This window comes from Ctenopharyngodon idella, chromosome 10 (assembly GCF_019924925.1).
Source record: "Ctenopharyngodon idella isolate HZGC_01 chromosome 10, HZGC01, whole genome shotgun sequence".
NCBI classification, from domain to species: Eukaryota; Metazoa; Chordata; class Actinopteri; order Cypriniformes; family Xenocyprididae; genus Ctenopharyngodon; species Ctenopharyngodon idella.
In genome coordinates, this window is record NC_067229.1 from 5,759,428 (window position 1) to 5,773,796 (window position 14,369).

Consider the following 14,369-nt stretch of genomic DNA (forward strand, 5'->3'; position numbering starts at 1 on the left):
ACGAATGGAGTCTCTCGCGGCTGAAGTTTGAAGTTGAGGCAGCAAAAGAGTCATTGGTTGAACTTTGCGTCAACACTTAACTTAGAACACGAGACTCTCAACGTAAAAAGAAAGGAAAGTTAAAGTAAACGTAAAGGAAAGTGAGTAAGAAGTCGGATGGCTTGAATGATCTGCTTGTCTGCCCTTAATCGTCTGTTCTTTGTCTTAAGCCATATTATTCTGTTGTCTTCTTCTTTGTTCTTTTGTTCTCTTTATTCCGATTTTGTCTTAGTGATGTGTGTATTGTCTTGTTTCAAAGGTGGCTTTTCTCCTCCCATGATCATAAACTAAGTGTTATCTCAGGGTCTCTTGAATTCCTGCTCTCGGCAGAGAATACAGAGAGTACAGTTTAGACATGATTTCTATTAAACAGAATATGATACATTTTACACAGAGTTCATTCAAGCCATACTCTGAATTAGGAATAGAGGTTTAAATTCATATCACACAAGGTATACTTTCATTCAACCATTTAATAGTTACATTTAATAGTTAATAACATTTAAATGAACTGTGAGTGTTCTAAAGCATAACTGGTCACATGTAAGATGTGTAGACATGATATAAAATTTGTGCAGTTGAACGATGTTTGATAAGTCAGTTTAGAATTGTTTTGGAACACTTCGATGCAGTTTTAGTTGGAGAAACAGTCTCTGGGTTTTTCTGTAAAGTTTCCACAGTGTCACTCAGAGAAACAGGTCTGCATTGTCTCTCTGTCTCTTTTGATCTGGAGATCAAAGACTCTGCGTTATCTTCGTGTGGCTCCAGTTGCATTGTCTTTTCATCCATTTGGTCACCCAAATTGCTTAAATTTTCCTAGGATTGACATCACTTATGGCCACAACTGAATTCAGACCACCTCTTACAGGTGGTTTTGTGTTTGGTACCACAATTGCACACCTAAGTTCGGAAAACAGAATTTACATTATTTAAAGAAACCAAAATCTAACATGAACTTGGATCCCCACCAAAAGTTCTAGTGTGATAAACAAAGTCCAACTCTGAAACAAACTCTTGGATGACAGTTGAAATGGCTGGTCCTGAAAATGAACTTTGTTCACTTCACAACTATGGGACAATGCCTTTTTTTGTATGAACATGCATTGTTTGCTTGTTAAAAGTTTAGAGTTCCTCTTAGAAACCTGTGCATTCACATGAAAGAGTTTTGCAAGTGAACAAAACGTATATGGTGGAACACAAAAATGCAAGTTTCTTGGGGAATGCAAAACCTTTGCAAGCATGTAGTTTTTCCTCCACTCTCATATTTTTAGCTTGTCCCACAGTAAAAAGCTGTTTATAAAATGAGTAACAATTTTATTTAATTAGTTGGTGAACAAACATAAAAGTGAAAGTTAAATAAAAGTGAAAACGAATTAGATATTTCTTTCTTTATTTGGCTTACAAAATACAAAAAGAAACATGAGAAGAAGAGAAAGAAATCCAGTTGCAAAGCTAAATGATTGTCTTACACATACACCTGTTAAATATCAGACATGTCTTTCTTAAAAGTGTTATAGCTTTTTATTCAGCTTCCCAAAGTACATGTGAGCACATTAACATTCTGTACATGTAATACGGATTGTTCAGAATATAACAGAATAAGACAATGTTTTTTTCTTAGAAATGCATCTGAAATACGGGCTCGTCTTATATTCAGGGTCTAGACATCTATGTCAACAATACACTCGCAACAATACATAGCACAAAATACGAGTGTGCCAGCAGGAAATTGCAGAGAAGTTAATCGCCAAGGTCCAGAAAAAGCCATCACTGCTTGACAAGCCAAACCCCCTTTTCAAGGATACTTTAAAGAAAATGGATATATGGAAAACAACTGTTCATGCCCTCGGAATAAATGGTGAGAAGTGCATTATGCATAATCATTATGCCAGGCTAGCAAACAGTGTAACATAAAATTACCTTAGGTATCCAGTGCTAGTTTTGACAACACTGTCTTGATTCCTTTGAAGTTGCAGTGAAAATTATTCCATTATATTGACTTTGTCAGCTAAATTCTCTGTTAGATTAGATTGATTACACTAGCTATTCATTCGATTAGGCATGCTGAGGACATCTGCTGGTTAAAGCTGTGTAAATGCAACAAGAACAGCAGAAACATGTTGTACACACTTTGAAACTGCAGCGTGTGAGCTTAGAATAAAACAGACTATTATTGTTCGTTGGTGTGGACGCAAATATATAGTTATCGTTATATCATTACAGTTTTCATTCTTAGTGTGCAAGGGCCTTAAGAGCCATGTGACTGTCATTTTTGCGTGCCTCGCTGACGAGACCAAACTTTTCCGCATACATGATTTCAAAACTACTATAAGATTTCACTTTTACTCAATGACATTTTGGTAGGCTAATGTTTTCACCATATATGAAATGAATAGCCTAATTGTTATATAATTCAGATGGGCTACAGGTTATTTTATGGTATGCCAAAAAGTTTTTATTTTTAAATGTGATCATTGGTACATTTCACTAGTATTTACCATACTTCCAATACAAAAAATTACTATATGAAAAATATGCAGTATTATCAAAATGTTCATCAAAAAGCCTAATTTTCTTTAACAAAAAGCTTTTTGAAAGAGGGGAGTCATATTATAATCAGGGTTTTCTTATATTTGTAACAATATGATATCTTGTATTGTTACGAATATAAAAAGACCCTGATTATAATAAGACTGATATATATATATATATATAAACTAAAAGGGGCACATATGCATTATCGGAAATGTACACAACAATAAACCTCATAATAAAGCATAATGATTCAATTTACATCATAAAGAAAAATTATATATAACAATCAGACATTTTGCGATACGGCTTCCCTCCAGTGTGGATCCTCTCTTGTGGTTTCAGTTTTTCTGACTGACTGAATCTCTCGTCAATGTGTAAACACTTGTAAGGTTTTCTTGTGAACTCTCTGGTGTTTTCTGAGTTCAGCATCTGTAAAAAAGGTCTTCCCACAATCAAAGCACATGTGATTCTTCACACCACTGTGTCTTTTCTGGTGTTTTTTTAAAACACTATGCCATGAAAAACTCTTTCCACACAAAGAACACATGTAAGGCTTCTCCTTTAAATGAATGTTCAGGTGTTCCTTCAGAGAAGATGCTGTAAAACATGATTTACCACAGTGATCACAGTTAAATGGTCTTTCTCCAGAGTGAGAACGCAGATGTAATTTAAAAGAGCTTGCATGTGTGAAACTCTTCCCGCACTGATCACATGTGTACAGCTTCTCTCCAGTGTGGATTTTCATGTGTACATTAAGGTGTCCTTTTAGTCTGAAACTCTTCCCACACTGATCACATGTGTATGACTTCTCTCCAGTATGGATCATCTCATGGTTTTTCAGAGTTTCTGAGCGACCAAATCTCTTTTCACATTGTGAACACTTGTAAGGTTTTTCTCCAGTGTGAATTCTCTGATGCTTTTTCAGTGCATCATCTGTAAAAAAGGACTTCCCACAATCAAAGCACATGTGATTCTTCACACCGCTGTGTCTTTCCTGGTGTAATTTTAAACCAACCATCTGTGAAAAACTCTTTCCACAAAGAGAACACATGTAAGGCTTCTCCTTTGTATGAACTTTCTGGTGGTTTTTCAGGGAATTTGCGTAAAAAAATTTTTTACCGCATTGATCACAGTTAAATGGTCTTTCTCCAGAATGGGAACGCAGATGTACTTTAAAAGAACTTGCCAATCTGAAACTCTTCCCACACTGATCACATGTGTGCGGCTTCACTCCAGTGTGGATCCTCATGTGATCCTTAAGGGTTTGTTTTTGTGTGAAACTCTTCCCGCACTGATCACATGTGTGCGGCTTCTCTTCACTATGAACGCTCATGTGATATTTAAGACTCAGTTTGTATGGGAAACTCTTCCCGCACTGATCACATGTATGCAGCTTCACTCCAGTGTGGATCCTCATGTGATACTTAAGGGTTTGTTTTTGTGTGAAACTCTTCCCGCACTGATCACATGTGTGCGGCTTCTCTTCACTATGAACACTCATGTGACATTTAAGATTCGGTTTGTATGGGAAACTCTTTCCACACTGATCACATTTGTACGGCTTCTCTCCAGTGTGGATTTTCATGTGACTATTAAGGCCCCCTTTTTGTCTGAAACTCTTCCCACATTGATCACATGTGTACGGCTTCTCTCCAGTATGAATTGTCATGTGATTTTTAAGACTTTGTTTGCATGAGAATCTTTTTCTACAATGAGAGCAAGTAAAATTTTTATTGGCTCTTGTCAGTTCAAATTTACTTTCCATCTGTGAGCAACTCAAAGATTTTTCTTCAGTTTTGACATCATGATGTTTCTCCTCCACTTCACTCAGTTCTTCACTCTCCTCATTCTCTTCCATCAGGTCTAAAATGAAAAGTTAAAAAAAGTTAAATTTTCAGTATATCACAAAAAAAAAGTCAAAGAAATGTGAAGGGAAAGGACATTTGCTACAATTGCTATACAAAATTATGCTTTTTTTTTTTTTTTTTTTTTAAATGAATTACATGTCAAACCCAGCTAACAAAATTTTGTTATAAGAACCTAAATGACAGATTTGTGCTGCACATGTTGCACTGTATCAAGAAATTTAAAACCATCATGGTGAACAATGCACACCTGAAGTGTCTGAGCTGAAATAAATAATACATTTTCGGCTTTAATATATCGGTCTAATTTTCTTATCAGATCGATAACAATAACATTATTATCATTTTTTTATGCATTACAAACACATATACTAACAAGTTTAGAATGTGATAATATTTACATTATAAACACAAATACTAACAGCCAACAGTAAGTACAAGTCTAGTACAATAACTCCTGTACGTGTGTGTGTGTGTCTCTCTGTGTGTGTGTGTGTGTGAGTGTATTTGGGTGTTAAGGTGAGGACATATGAATTAAATATAAAGCAGGGAATATCTAACAGACATATAACAGATATAACCAGTGTAACAATAAAACAGTAGGGACACCAAATACTATCAACAACAATGATAATAATAGTAATTATAACATTAATTATAATAATAATAATAATGTTGTTAAGAAATGGGGAGGGTTCGAGGATAAGGTAGAGGGCAAAAAAAAAAAAAAAAATAGTAATAATTAATTATAGGGTTAGCGCTAATTCATCCGTTACCACCACATACAGTAAATTAGACCCCAATCCATATCATGCCACAACAAGGTGTCAGGGAGAGACGCTGCAGGGCACAGGGCCTAAGGCCCCCCTCCACCCCTCCTCCAGGACACCACCCACCCTAGGCCACCACTCACATGCCACGCCTACAGCGTACCTCCCTCCTTTTTCAAACTATTAAAATTATAAATAATGTGTAGATGTAGTAGTTTGTGATGCATATAAAAAAGAGGGACATGCCATGCAGAACCACCCCCGGACAGGGGCCAGGTCATCACACATGCCACATTTGACCTCATTGTTTTTTTGTGATTTTTTTTGGATGTGTACTTTCTTAATTACCAAATGTGTATGTATCGCAACTAATGTGTGATGCATTAAAAAGGCGAGGCATGCAAAGCAGAACCAGCCAAGGCAGGAAATCCCGGACAAGAGAGCGCAGGAGGATGGCAGGAAGGCCCAAGACCCACACCAAACCCCCCAACCCTACCCAGGCCCACTAATGACCTGAGGCAAGATCTTAGTTAAATATACTGTAGGTAACTAGACTAAATTATAATCAATGTTGTTACCTCTTCCTAATCCCATCCCCTCCCCTGAATCATAGGTGTGAGTGGAAGTGTGCTGTTGTGGTTGGTCTCAGACAAAGAAGGTCAGCAGATTTATGACTGTTGGATGGCAATGAGAGATGACAAGGAGGGGTGTAGTTCTAGTGTTTCCATCGAGATGTATTTTATTAGTAAGTTTTTTCCAGGATACAATATGTAGGGAATTCCTTGATTTCCAGTTCATGAGGATAGTTTTCTTGGTGCCACTAAAAGTAACTGCTTATTTATGTTGTTTAGATTGATTATGGATTCGTCACCTAATGAACAAAGGGAGGGGGACATTGGAATGTGAATTCCCATAAGGACAGAGTGATTCGGTGACATTTTCCCAGAATTTTTTAATTGGGGTGCAATACCAAAGGGGTGTGAACATATGTGTCTGGGTTATTTTATGTGCAATGTGAACAAGATTCTGAAGTGAATCCCATTTTAGACAATTTTCATCCAGTTAGGTGAGATCTATATGATAACATTAACATGAAAAAAAAAAAAAAAAAACTATTGGAGAAAGCGAGGATTTTTTTTTTTTTTTTTTTCGATCCATGTGTCGATTTTTTCCCCGTTGCTCCGCGATGAAACAGGCCGTCCAATTAGATTTGAGCTTTACATCACGTGCCCGGAGCAGCTGCTGTTGCAGAGAAGAGCGAGAATGGTGGCGCTGTTTCGAAAACTATTGTAAACAAACACCGAAGAAGAGTATCCAGGAGGAGATTATTATTGGTATCTGAGAACAGATTTATTCTCACATGTTCTTTATACATATATCATTTCTATTAATTTTCCACTGAATTATGTGATCACTGTCCATTTTCTTCCATGTGCGTGAGTGTTATGATTATAAAAACGTGTTTTAGATCTGTCAATCATGTAATCATATCTCCTGCTCTTCCATACAGGCTATAAAATTTGAGAGACACATTTTTCTACAGATGAAATATGAAGGCAGATATGATTATGGCGATGTGTTTTCTGTGTTTTTTATGCAGCTCGTGGTATTTTTTTTTTTTTTATAACAATAAAGGATGTTTATGACAAATGATAAGCAGATTTAGCGTTCAATCATTATAAAACATACAAAGAAGAATGCATGTCTGCCCATTATCGAATCAAAACCCACTTTAGATCATAATCAGAGGTTATTTCAATAACTTGATGATGGTTTAAAGTGCGTTTTGAGCAAATACTTTAATAATCATATAAATTTAGAAATGTAGCTTGATGCTTATTACCTCTAATTATATTTTAAGATGTATCCTTGTAAGCATTAGATGTGTTTTTAATGTAGTACCAAACTTTATTTATCTTAATTTAACGCTGTATATTGTGAGAACATTAAAAACTTTTACTTAAGATCGTTTCGTTACATTTGTGACAGCAAAGCACAAAAAAAAAGGACAAAAAGAAAAACATAGTTGATCAGTCAATGTTTGGATCCCTTTAGTTTCACTGTATGGAGGGGGAAACTGATTTTTGTTAGTGTTATGCAGAAGAAGAAATTCATACAGATTTGTAATGCCATGAAAGTTAGTAAATTATTATTATTATTATTTTTGTCAACGATCCCTTTAACTAAGCTACTAACATATCATAACAGACTCCAATCATCATTCAGCTAGGTTGCCATCGATACAATTTTTACGATTCCCATCTTTTGATACTAAAACAGTTATTTTAACTTTTACCTAAATATTTTCTAATGAGAAACCTTAACCTTTGCTCGCGTCAATTTACATATTATGGACGTATCTTTACATTTAGGCTACATTATACTGACTACAACCATTAAACCTGAAGAACTGCTTTAAGTTTTATAACCTTAATGTTCCACAGAATCACACCAACCTCTTTGATCTTCAGTATCTTCATGCTTCATTTTGAAGGTCTCTGGATCACTTCTTTTTCCACAGTCTTTGCAGATTTCTGTTATTCCTGGCGCTTTCGAGACGCTGCTTCATGAAGCTTCGAAACCTTCCGAATGAATCTTTTTTTAAATCAGTGGTTCGAAGCGTCTATCAAACCTATGTACCAAACCGCCCATGTCACGTGATTTCAGTAAACGAGGCTTCGTTACGTCATAACTGTTTCGAAATTTCAATGGTTCGCCGCTGGGGGGCGATGATCTCTGTTAACCCATGAATCATGATGCGGATTTACTGAGATCGCCCCCAGCAGCGAACCATTGAAGAAGTCTATGGTTTTTCCCTGATCTCTGGTCAGTTTTATAAGTTTGTAGATATTAAAATTAGACATTAGTAGGCCTATTAAGGAATAATAGAAGTTAATGGCAGCTGCCTTGTAGATTGCATTTACCCATTCATGCAAACATTTGGTTTGTAAAAGGTGTTTTATGCATGTTTCGCTGTTACACCGTTTTGATCAGTAGGTGCCAGAATGTGGTCTCTAAAACTTCTCCCATCACTACTTTAGGCTTCTTTTCTTTTCTTTTTTTTCTTTCTTTTTTCTTTCTTTTTTTTTTTTTTTTTAAGAATTAGATATATATGGGATACATTCAGAAAAAATAGATAGATAAAATAGATAAATAAATTGAGAAAAAATAGATAAAATAGATTTAATAAATAAATAAAATAATAAAAATTAAAATAAATAAATAAATTTAAATAAAAATATGAAAATGTTTTACATCTTTTTTTTTTTTTTTTTTTTTTTTTCAAAGATAATATTGTTTTAGGAATTGTTGGACTTCTGATTTTAAAAACAAATGCTTATTACCCCCAAATTTACATTTATTAATACTAAATTTAGCTAAAAGAAGTAATTGATTAATTAAATAATATTCCTTTTGAAAAGACATCTCATAAGAGAAAAATAAATAAATAAAACATTTTCAAAAAGCAGTTGAAACCTGGGCATGATGAGAGCCTTAATAAAAGCACAGAGATCTGACCAAAAACAAACTGAATGAGGACAACTCCAAAATAAATGAAAGAATGTTTCAGCATGTAAACCATAAAATGTACAAAATATATCAATATCACTGTCACATTTGGTTTTGGGTTTGTTTCACGTTCTTGTTCTCATGTCTCTTATTTTGTCATTTGGCATGGTTATGTTTTCTGCTTCCTCCTCTGCCATGTGCTCCCCATGTGTAGTGTGTCCCTTTCTGATTGGTTGTTTTGGTCATGTGTTTCTCAGTTCTGTTTTCTCATTTATTTGTTCTCAGGTGTTTCTGTTTATTAATTAGTCTTTGTGTATAAATAGACCTCATATTTCATTGTTCCTTTAGCTTTGTTGCTTGTAACTGATGTTTGGTGAGTTTTTTATGGCAAGTTTTCACATTTGTGTTCAATTCATGTTAAAGTTCTGTCTATTACAAAGATGTCGTCGTCTGAGACAGAAGAGAGTAGCCAGTCAAGCAATGAGGTTTCTTCTTATTTCTAACAAAAAGGTCTCTGCTTCTAATTAACCAGATGACTACTACTATTACTGTTTCATGCGTATTCAACATAGTGACGATGAAAGCTGCCTCTAAAAACACCAATGAAGACAACATAGTGATGAAACGCACTCTGTAGAGCAGCTTGTCTGTTTAGGCCACAAAATGGCAACTTAACATGTAAGGGGACCCGCAGTGTATATAGATAGAAACGGCTCATTCTAAGGTGATAAAAACATAAAGGTTCATTATGCAAGGTCTTTATACACCACTGAAAACATATTATACCATAGTATTTTTTTCCCCTACTATGGTAGTCAATGGGGTGCGATATCTGCTTGGTTACAAACATTCTGCCAAAGATCTTCCTTTGTCTTAAGCAGAATAAAAATTATACGGAGTTCATTTTTAGTCCATCTCTTCAAAACAGACTTCAGGGTAGGAGATGGACTAAAAATGAACTCCCAAAACTTACTGCCAGATTCTGGAGGATGAATTCTTCAAACAGTGGTACAAGAGGATGTGGTGCTAGTCCTTCAAGAGTCACTCTCAATCTGTCTGTCTAAAGCCTATAAAAACCCTCATTGTCTTCATGTAGCTACCAACACTTCAGCTTGTGATTCTTATTAAGTGAGGGTCATTTTTTTAGGATTCTTTACCTAACCTAAGTCTCTGAGATCCTGACACCTTCTACTTCTGGAGACTCCAGGTAGGTTTCAGTTCTGGAAAATGGCGGCGCTGGAGACAAAAGGGTTATGGTTTCACACTTATTTCTTAATTAACACTTAATTCTTAATTCTTTTGCAGTTAACGTGTGTCTTCTCCACCTGTTTTTGTCTGACCCTGCTGACCCAATGAGCATTTCACTGTCCAATGGTCATGCCTTAACTGAAATTTCTAGTATTGCATCCTTCTCATGGGCATTTCATAATTTTTGACTTTTCAGTCTGAGTTAAATCTCTTTTTTGGCTCATTTTGACTGTAAAAGGAAACTTACCTAATAATTATGCACACCTGAATATAAGGCGTTTTTCATTTCCAGCCTTCATGAACAATTATATATCACTTATAAATAATTCAAATACAAAATTAATAGTAGTTATTAAGATTAATGTGGTTTGGAATTGGTAAGATGTGCCTGGAAACAAAACATATGATCAGAAAATCAACGTACCTAATAATTCTGCACGCACTAGTCTTTCAGCATATATCCTGATTCAAATAATCTCTTTCTGTCACAAACAATAAAGTCAGATCTGCTGCTGATCATGTAAGGTTTGTTTTAGGTATGTCACTACAGAGCTGCTAAAAAGCTGCTAAACAAAACGAAAAAAAAAAAACATTTTTATCATGTCAATAGTTCCTGTTTTCACCTCATTCATTATGCTGATGTGTTTAAATCACCTGTAAACTGCCACTTAAAGCTTGTTTCATTTGTCAACAGACTGAGGGAAACTACCCTATTATCATTAATCAGTATTTCATTATAGTTTGTGATAAATAATGTTTCATTTAAAAACAACAAAAAATTAAAAATTAGGTAACAAAAACTCAGCTATACGACTAAGTGTAGTTTAATTTAACTGAAGTGTTATTTGTTGCTATCAAAACTTTACATTTATTTCAGAATTTGTTTTCTGTTTTTTTTTATTTTAATTCTTACTTTTTTTTTTTTTTTTTTTTTTTTTTTTTGTTTAAATGGATCCTTTTAATTGTGGTGCTTATTCATATTTTTCTATATTACTTTGTCAATATGTCCATATTGAAGATAAAAGAAAGTAAAAGATAAATCACAGACAAAACAGAAATACACAGAATGTTAAAAAACAAATTCATTAACTTTAAATTTTGATAAATGCTTAAAATTTGTCAATGAAACATTAAAATTAAAACATTAATTTTATTTCTGATTTATTTTCGGTTTCTACAGATCTGCTCCACCTACCATCTTCAGTGAAGCTCCTCCCACAGCAAGTCGCCAATAAATACTGGAATATTCCCTTCAGAGAAGAAGGGAATTTTTTGAAAGGAGGAAAGTTGTGTCATAACAGGGTTAACTGAACAATGCTATTGATAACAAAATAGTTATTTGAAATTAGTTAGTGAAAAATGTTTTTAGATCAAAGAATTAAAGGAACATGCCACTTTTTCTGAAAATAGGCTCATTTTCCAACTCCCCTAGAGTTAAACAGTTGAGTTTTACCGTTTACGGCAGCAAAGTTCCTTGATTATTACGCCAAAATGAGAGTATGGTTCCTAGCCATATCGGCCTAGAAAATCGCAAATTTTAATTTTACGTTGGTCTTAGTACATGATGTAACTACAGAAGAGTCAAGTTTTAAATAGGAAAAATATTGAAACTCTTTGGTCAGTTTTGAGCGAGATGCTAACGGTCTAATCAGATTCAATGAACTATGCTAAGCTATGCTAAAAGTGGTACCGCCAGACCTGGAGATCGTCTGAATGGATTCAAAAATGGTAAAACTCAAATGTTTAACTCTAAGGGAGTTGGAAAATGAGTCTATTTTCAAAAATAGTGGCGTGTTCCTTTAAGTTATGCCACTATTGTATAGTTTTTTAAAAAATATAAGATCATTGTAGTTGATCAAACACATCCAATAAGCACTACAAAAACATGGGTTTTGAGGATATTATATTTAAAAAATACTAATGGGAAGATCAATTTATATAATTCATGGATGTAATTTATAGAAAAAATTAATCAGAAAGATCATATTTTTGTGTATCAATTGTCTTTCTGCTATTACATGAGGTTTCACTTTTATGTCCTTTCCCTTCACATTTCTGGCTTTGAAGTTTTTGCATTTTAAACTGAAAATTTTGCCTTTTTTCCCTTTCATTTTAGACCTGATGGAAGAGAATGAGGAGAGTGATGAACTGAATGAAGTGGAAGAAAAACATGTCAAAACTGGAGACAAATCTTTGAGTCGCTCACAGGCTCAAAGTAATTTTTTACTGAGGAGAAGAAGAGCGAACAAAAATTTCCCTTGCCCTCAATGTGGAAAGAGTTTCCCATATAAGAAAAGTCTTACAGTTCACATGAGAGGTCATAATGAAGAGAAGCCGTACACATGTGATCAATGCGGGAAGACTTTTACACAAAAAGGAGCCCTTAATGTACACATGAGGATCCACACTGGAGAGAAGCCACACACATGTGATCAGTGTGGGATGAGCTTTGCATATGTAAGCACTTTAAAAACCCATCTGCAATCTCATATTGGAGGAAAAACATTTAACTGTGATCAGTGCAGCAAAAAATTTCACCAGTCCACCAGAAAATTCATACAAAGGAGAAGCCTCACATGTGTTCTCTGTGTGGAAAGAGTTTTACACGGATGAGTACTTTAAAATTACACCAGAAAAGACAGAGTGGTGTGAAGAATCATGTGTGCTTTGATTGTGGGAAGACCTTTTTTACAGATGCTGAACTGAAAAAGCACCTGACAATTCACACTGGAGAAAAACCTTACAAGTGTTCATATTGTGACGAGAGATTCAGTAGAACAGATTCTCTGAAATCACATGAGAAAATCCACACTAGAGAGAAGCCATTCACATGTGATCAATGCGGGAAGACTTTTACACATCAAGGAAACCTTAATGTACACATGAGGATCCACACCGAGAGGAAGCCATTTACATGTGATCAATGTGGGAAGAGTTACAGACAGTCTAACATTTTTAAATTACACCTCCGTTCTCATTCTGGAGAAAAAAAACATTTACCTGTGATCAATGTGGTAAAAACTTTTTTGGGGCAGATTGCCTGAAGAAGCACCTGAACGTTCACACACATGAGAAGCCTCACATCTGTTCTTTGTGTGGAAAGAGTTTTAGTCAGCTGGGTCAATTAAAACAACCCCAGAAAAGACACAGCGGTGTGAAGAATCATATGTGCTTTGATTGTGGAAAGACTTTTGCTACAGATGGTGAACTGAAACTGCACCAAAGGATTCACACTGGAGAAAAACCAAGTGTTCTCACTGTGACATGAGATTCAGTCGGTCTGGAACTCTGAAAATACACAAGAGGATCCACACTGGAGAGAAGCCGTATCACTGCCCTCCATGTGGGAAGAGTTTTACTCAATCATCTCCTCTACTCAGACATGTCTGTCTGAAATCAAAGCAGTTCATGTTAGGATCCAGCACTTTAAAGTGCGTTCCTGCATCCTCACCAAATGTGACACAATAATATGTGAAGCAATAAAAGTTCGCTTCCATATAAATCTGTCCTAACCAGCTGCAACATGCATCATGCGGACAAATAAACATAACCCAAAATGGTCACGGTGAACACAGTTCACCAGTGGTTTCAAGTGTGAGATTGAGATTAACTCAAAGATGGAGTTTCTCCCAAAAGAACAAGACAGTTTTATTTTTTATATCACTTTGCTTTATGATATAAATAAAAGCATTATGCTGTAATATGATTTTTGTATTGTTCAATTTATGATGCGATTTTATGACATCTCATAACTCATAGTCTCATTCGTACGTTCTTTTATGAAGGAACGTAGAAGTGTTTTTACATGTACCGAACATTATTGTGCTCATACTTCAGGAAGCTGAAGAAGACTTTTAAGTGAGACATGTCTGATATTTGTTATTAAAGGTCCCCTAGAATCTATATTTCACAAGATGTAATATAAGTCTAAGGTGTCCAAAATGTGTTTGTGAAGTTTCAGCTCAAAATACCCCATAGATTTTTTATTATATTATTTAACTGCCTGTTTTTGGGTGGGATTAAAAATGCGCTGATTTGGTGTGTGTGTGTACACCTTTAAATGCTTGTGCTCCCCGCCCCCAAGCTCGCGACTCCATTAAACATTGGATAAATAATACTGAAAAAGTTCACACAGCTAATATAACTCTCAAAATGGATCTTTACAAAGTGTTCATAATGCAGCATATCAGACCACGTAAGAAGTTCAAAATGTTTCATAGAATAAATATTTTATATAAAATATTGTTCATAAATCAATTTCATAAACTTAAACCTCTATAACCTTTTTTGTCATTGTTTTACTTTCTTTCTTTTTTTTTTTTTAATTCAACAAGATTGACCAAACTTAAGTCTGTGCTCCCAAGCTTCAAATTTTTATCACAGTTTTTTGACACGGACATTT

At 35.0% G+C, this 14,369-nt stretch overlaps 2 protein-coding genes across 2 annotated transcripts in view; one reads left to right on the forward strand and one right to left on the reverse strand.

Moving 5' to 3' along the window:
* Nucleotides 1–14,369, forward strand: part of LOC127520219 (uncharacterized) — a 101,105-nt gene that overhangs the window by 65,120 nt on the left and 21,616 nt on the right. Inside the window, exons 35-36 of the mRNA XM_051908162.1 lie at nucleotides 299–381; nucleotides 12,084–12,182. Coding sequence (XP_051764122.1) covers nucleotides 299–381; nucleotides 12,084–12,182 — 182 coding nt within the window. The remainder of the gene's footprint in view (nucleotides 1–298; nucleotides 382–12,083; nucleotides 12,183–14,369) is intronic.
* LOC127519762 (zinc finger protein draculin-like) lies at nucleotides 1,538–7,881 on the reverse strand. The gene is made up of 2 exons (XM_051907295.1): nucleotides 7,666–7,881; nucleotides 1,538–4,437 (listed from the first exon to the last, which is right to left on the reverse strand). Exons 1-2 carry the CDS (start codon nucleotides 7,694–7,696, stop codon nucleotides 2,942–2,944), a joined length of 1,527 nt encoding a protein of 508 aa, XP_051763255.1. The 5' UTR covers nucleotides 7,697–7,881; the 3' UTR covers nucleotides 1,538–2,941.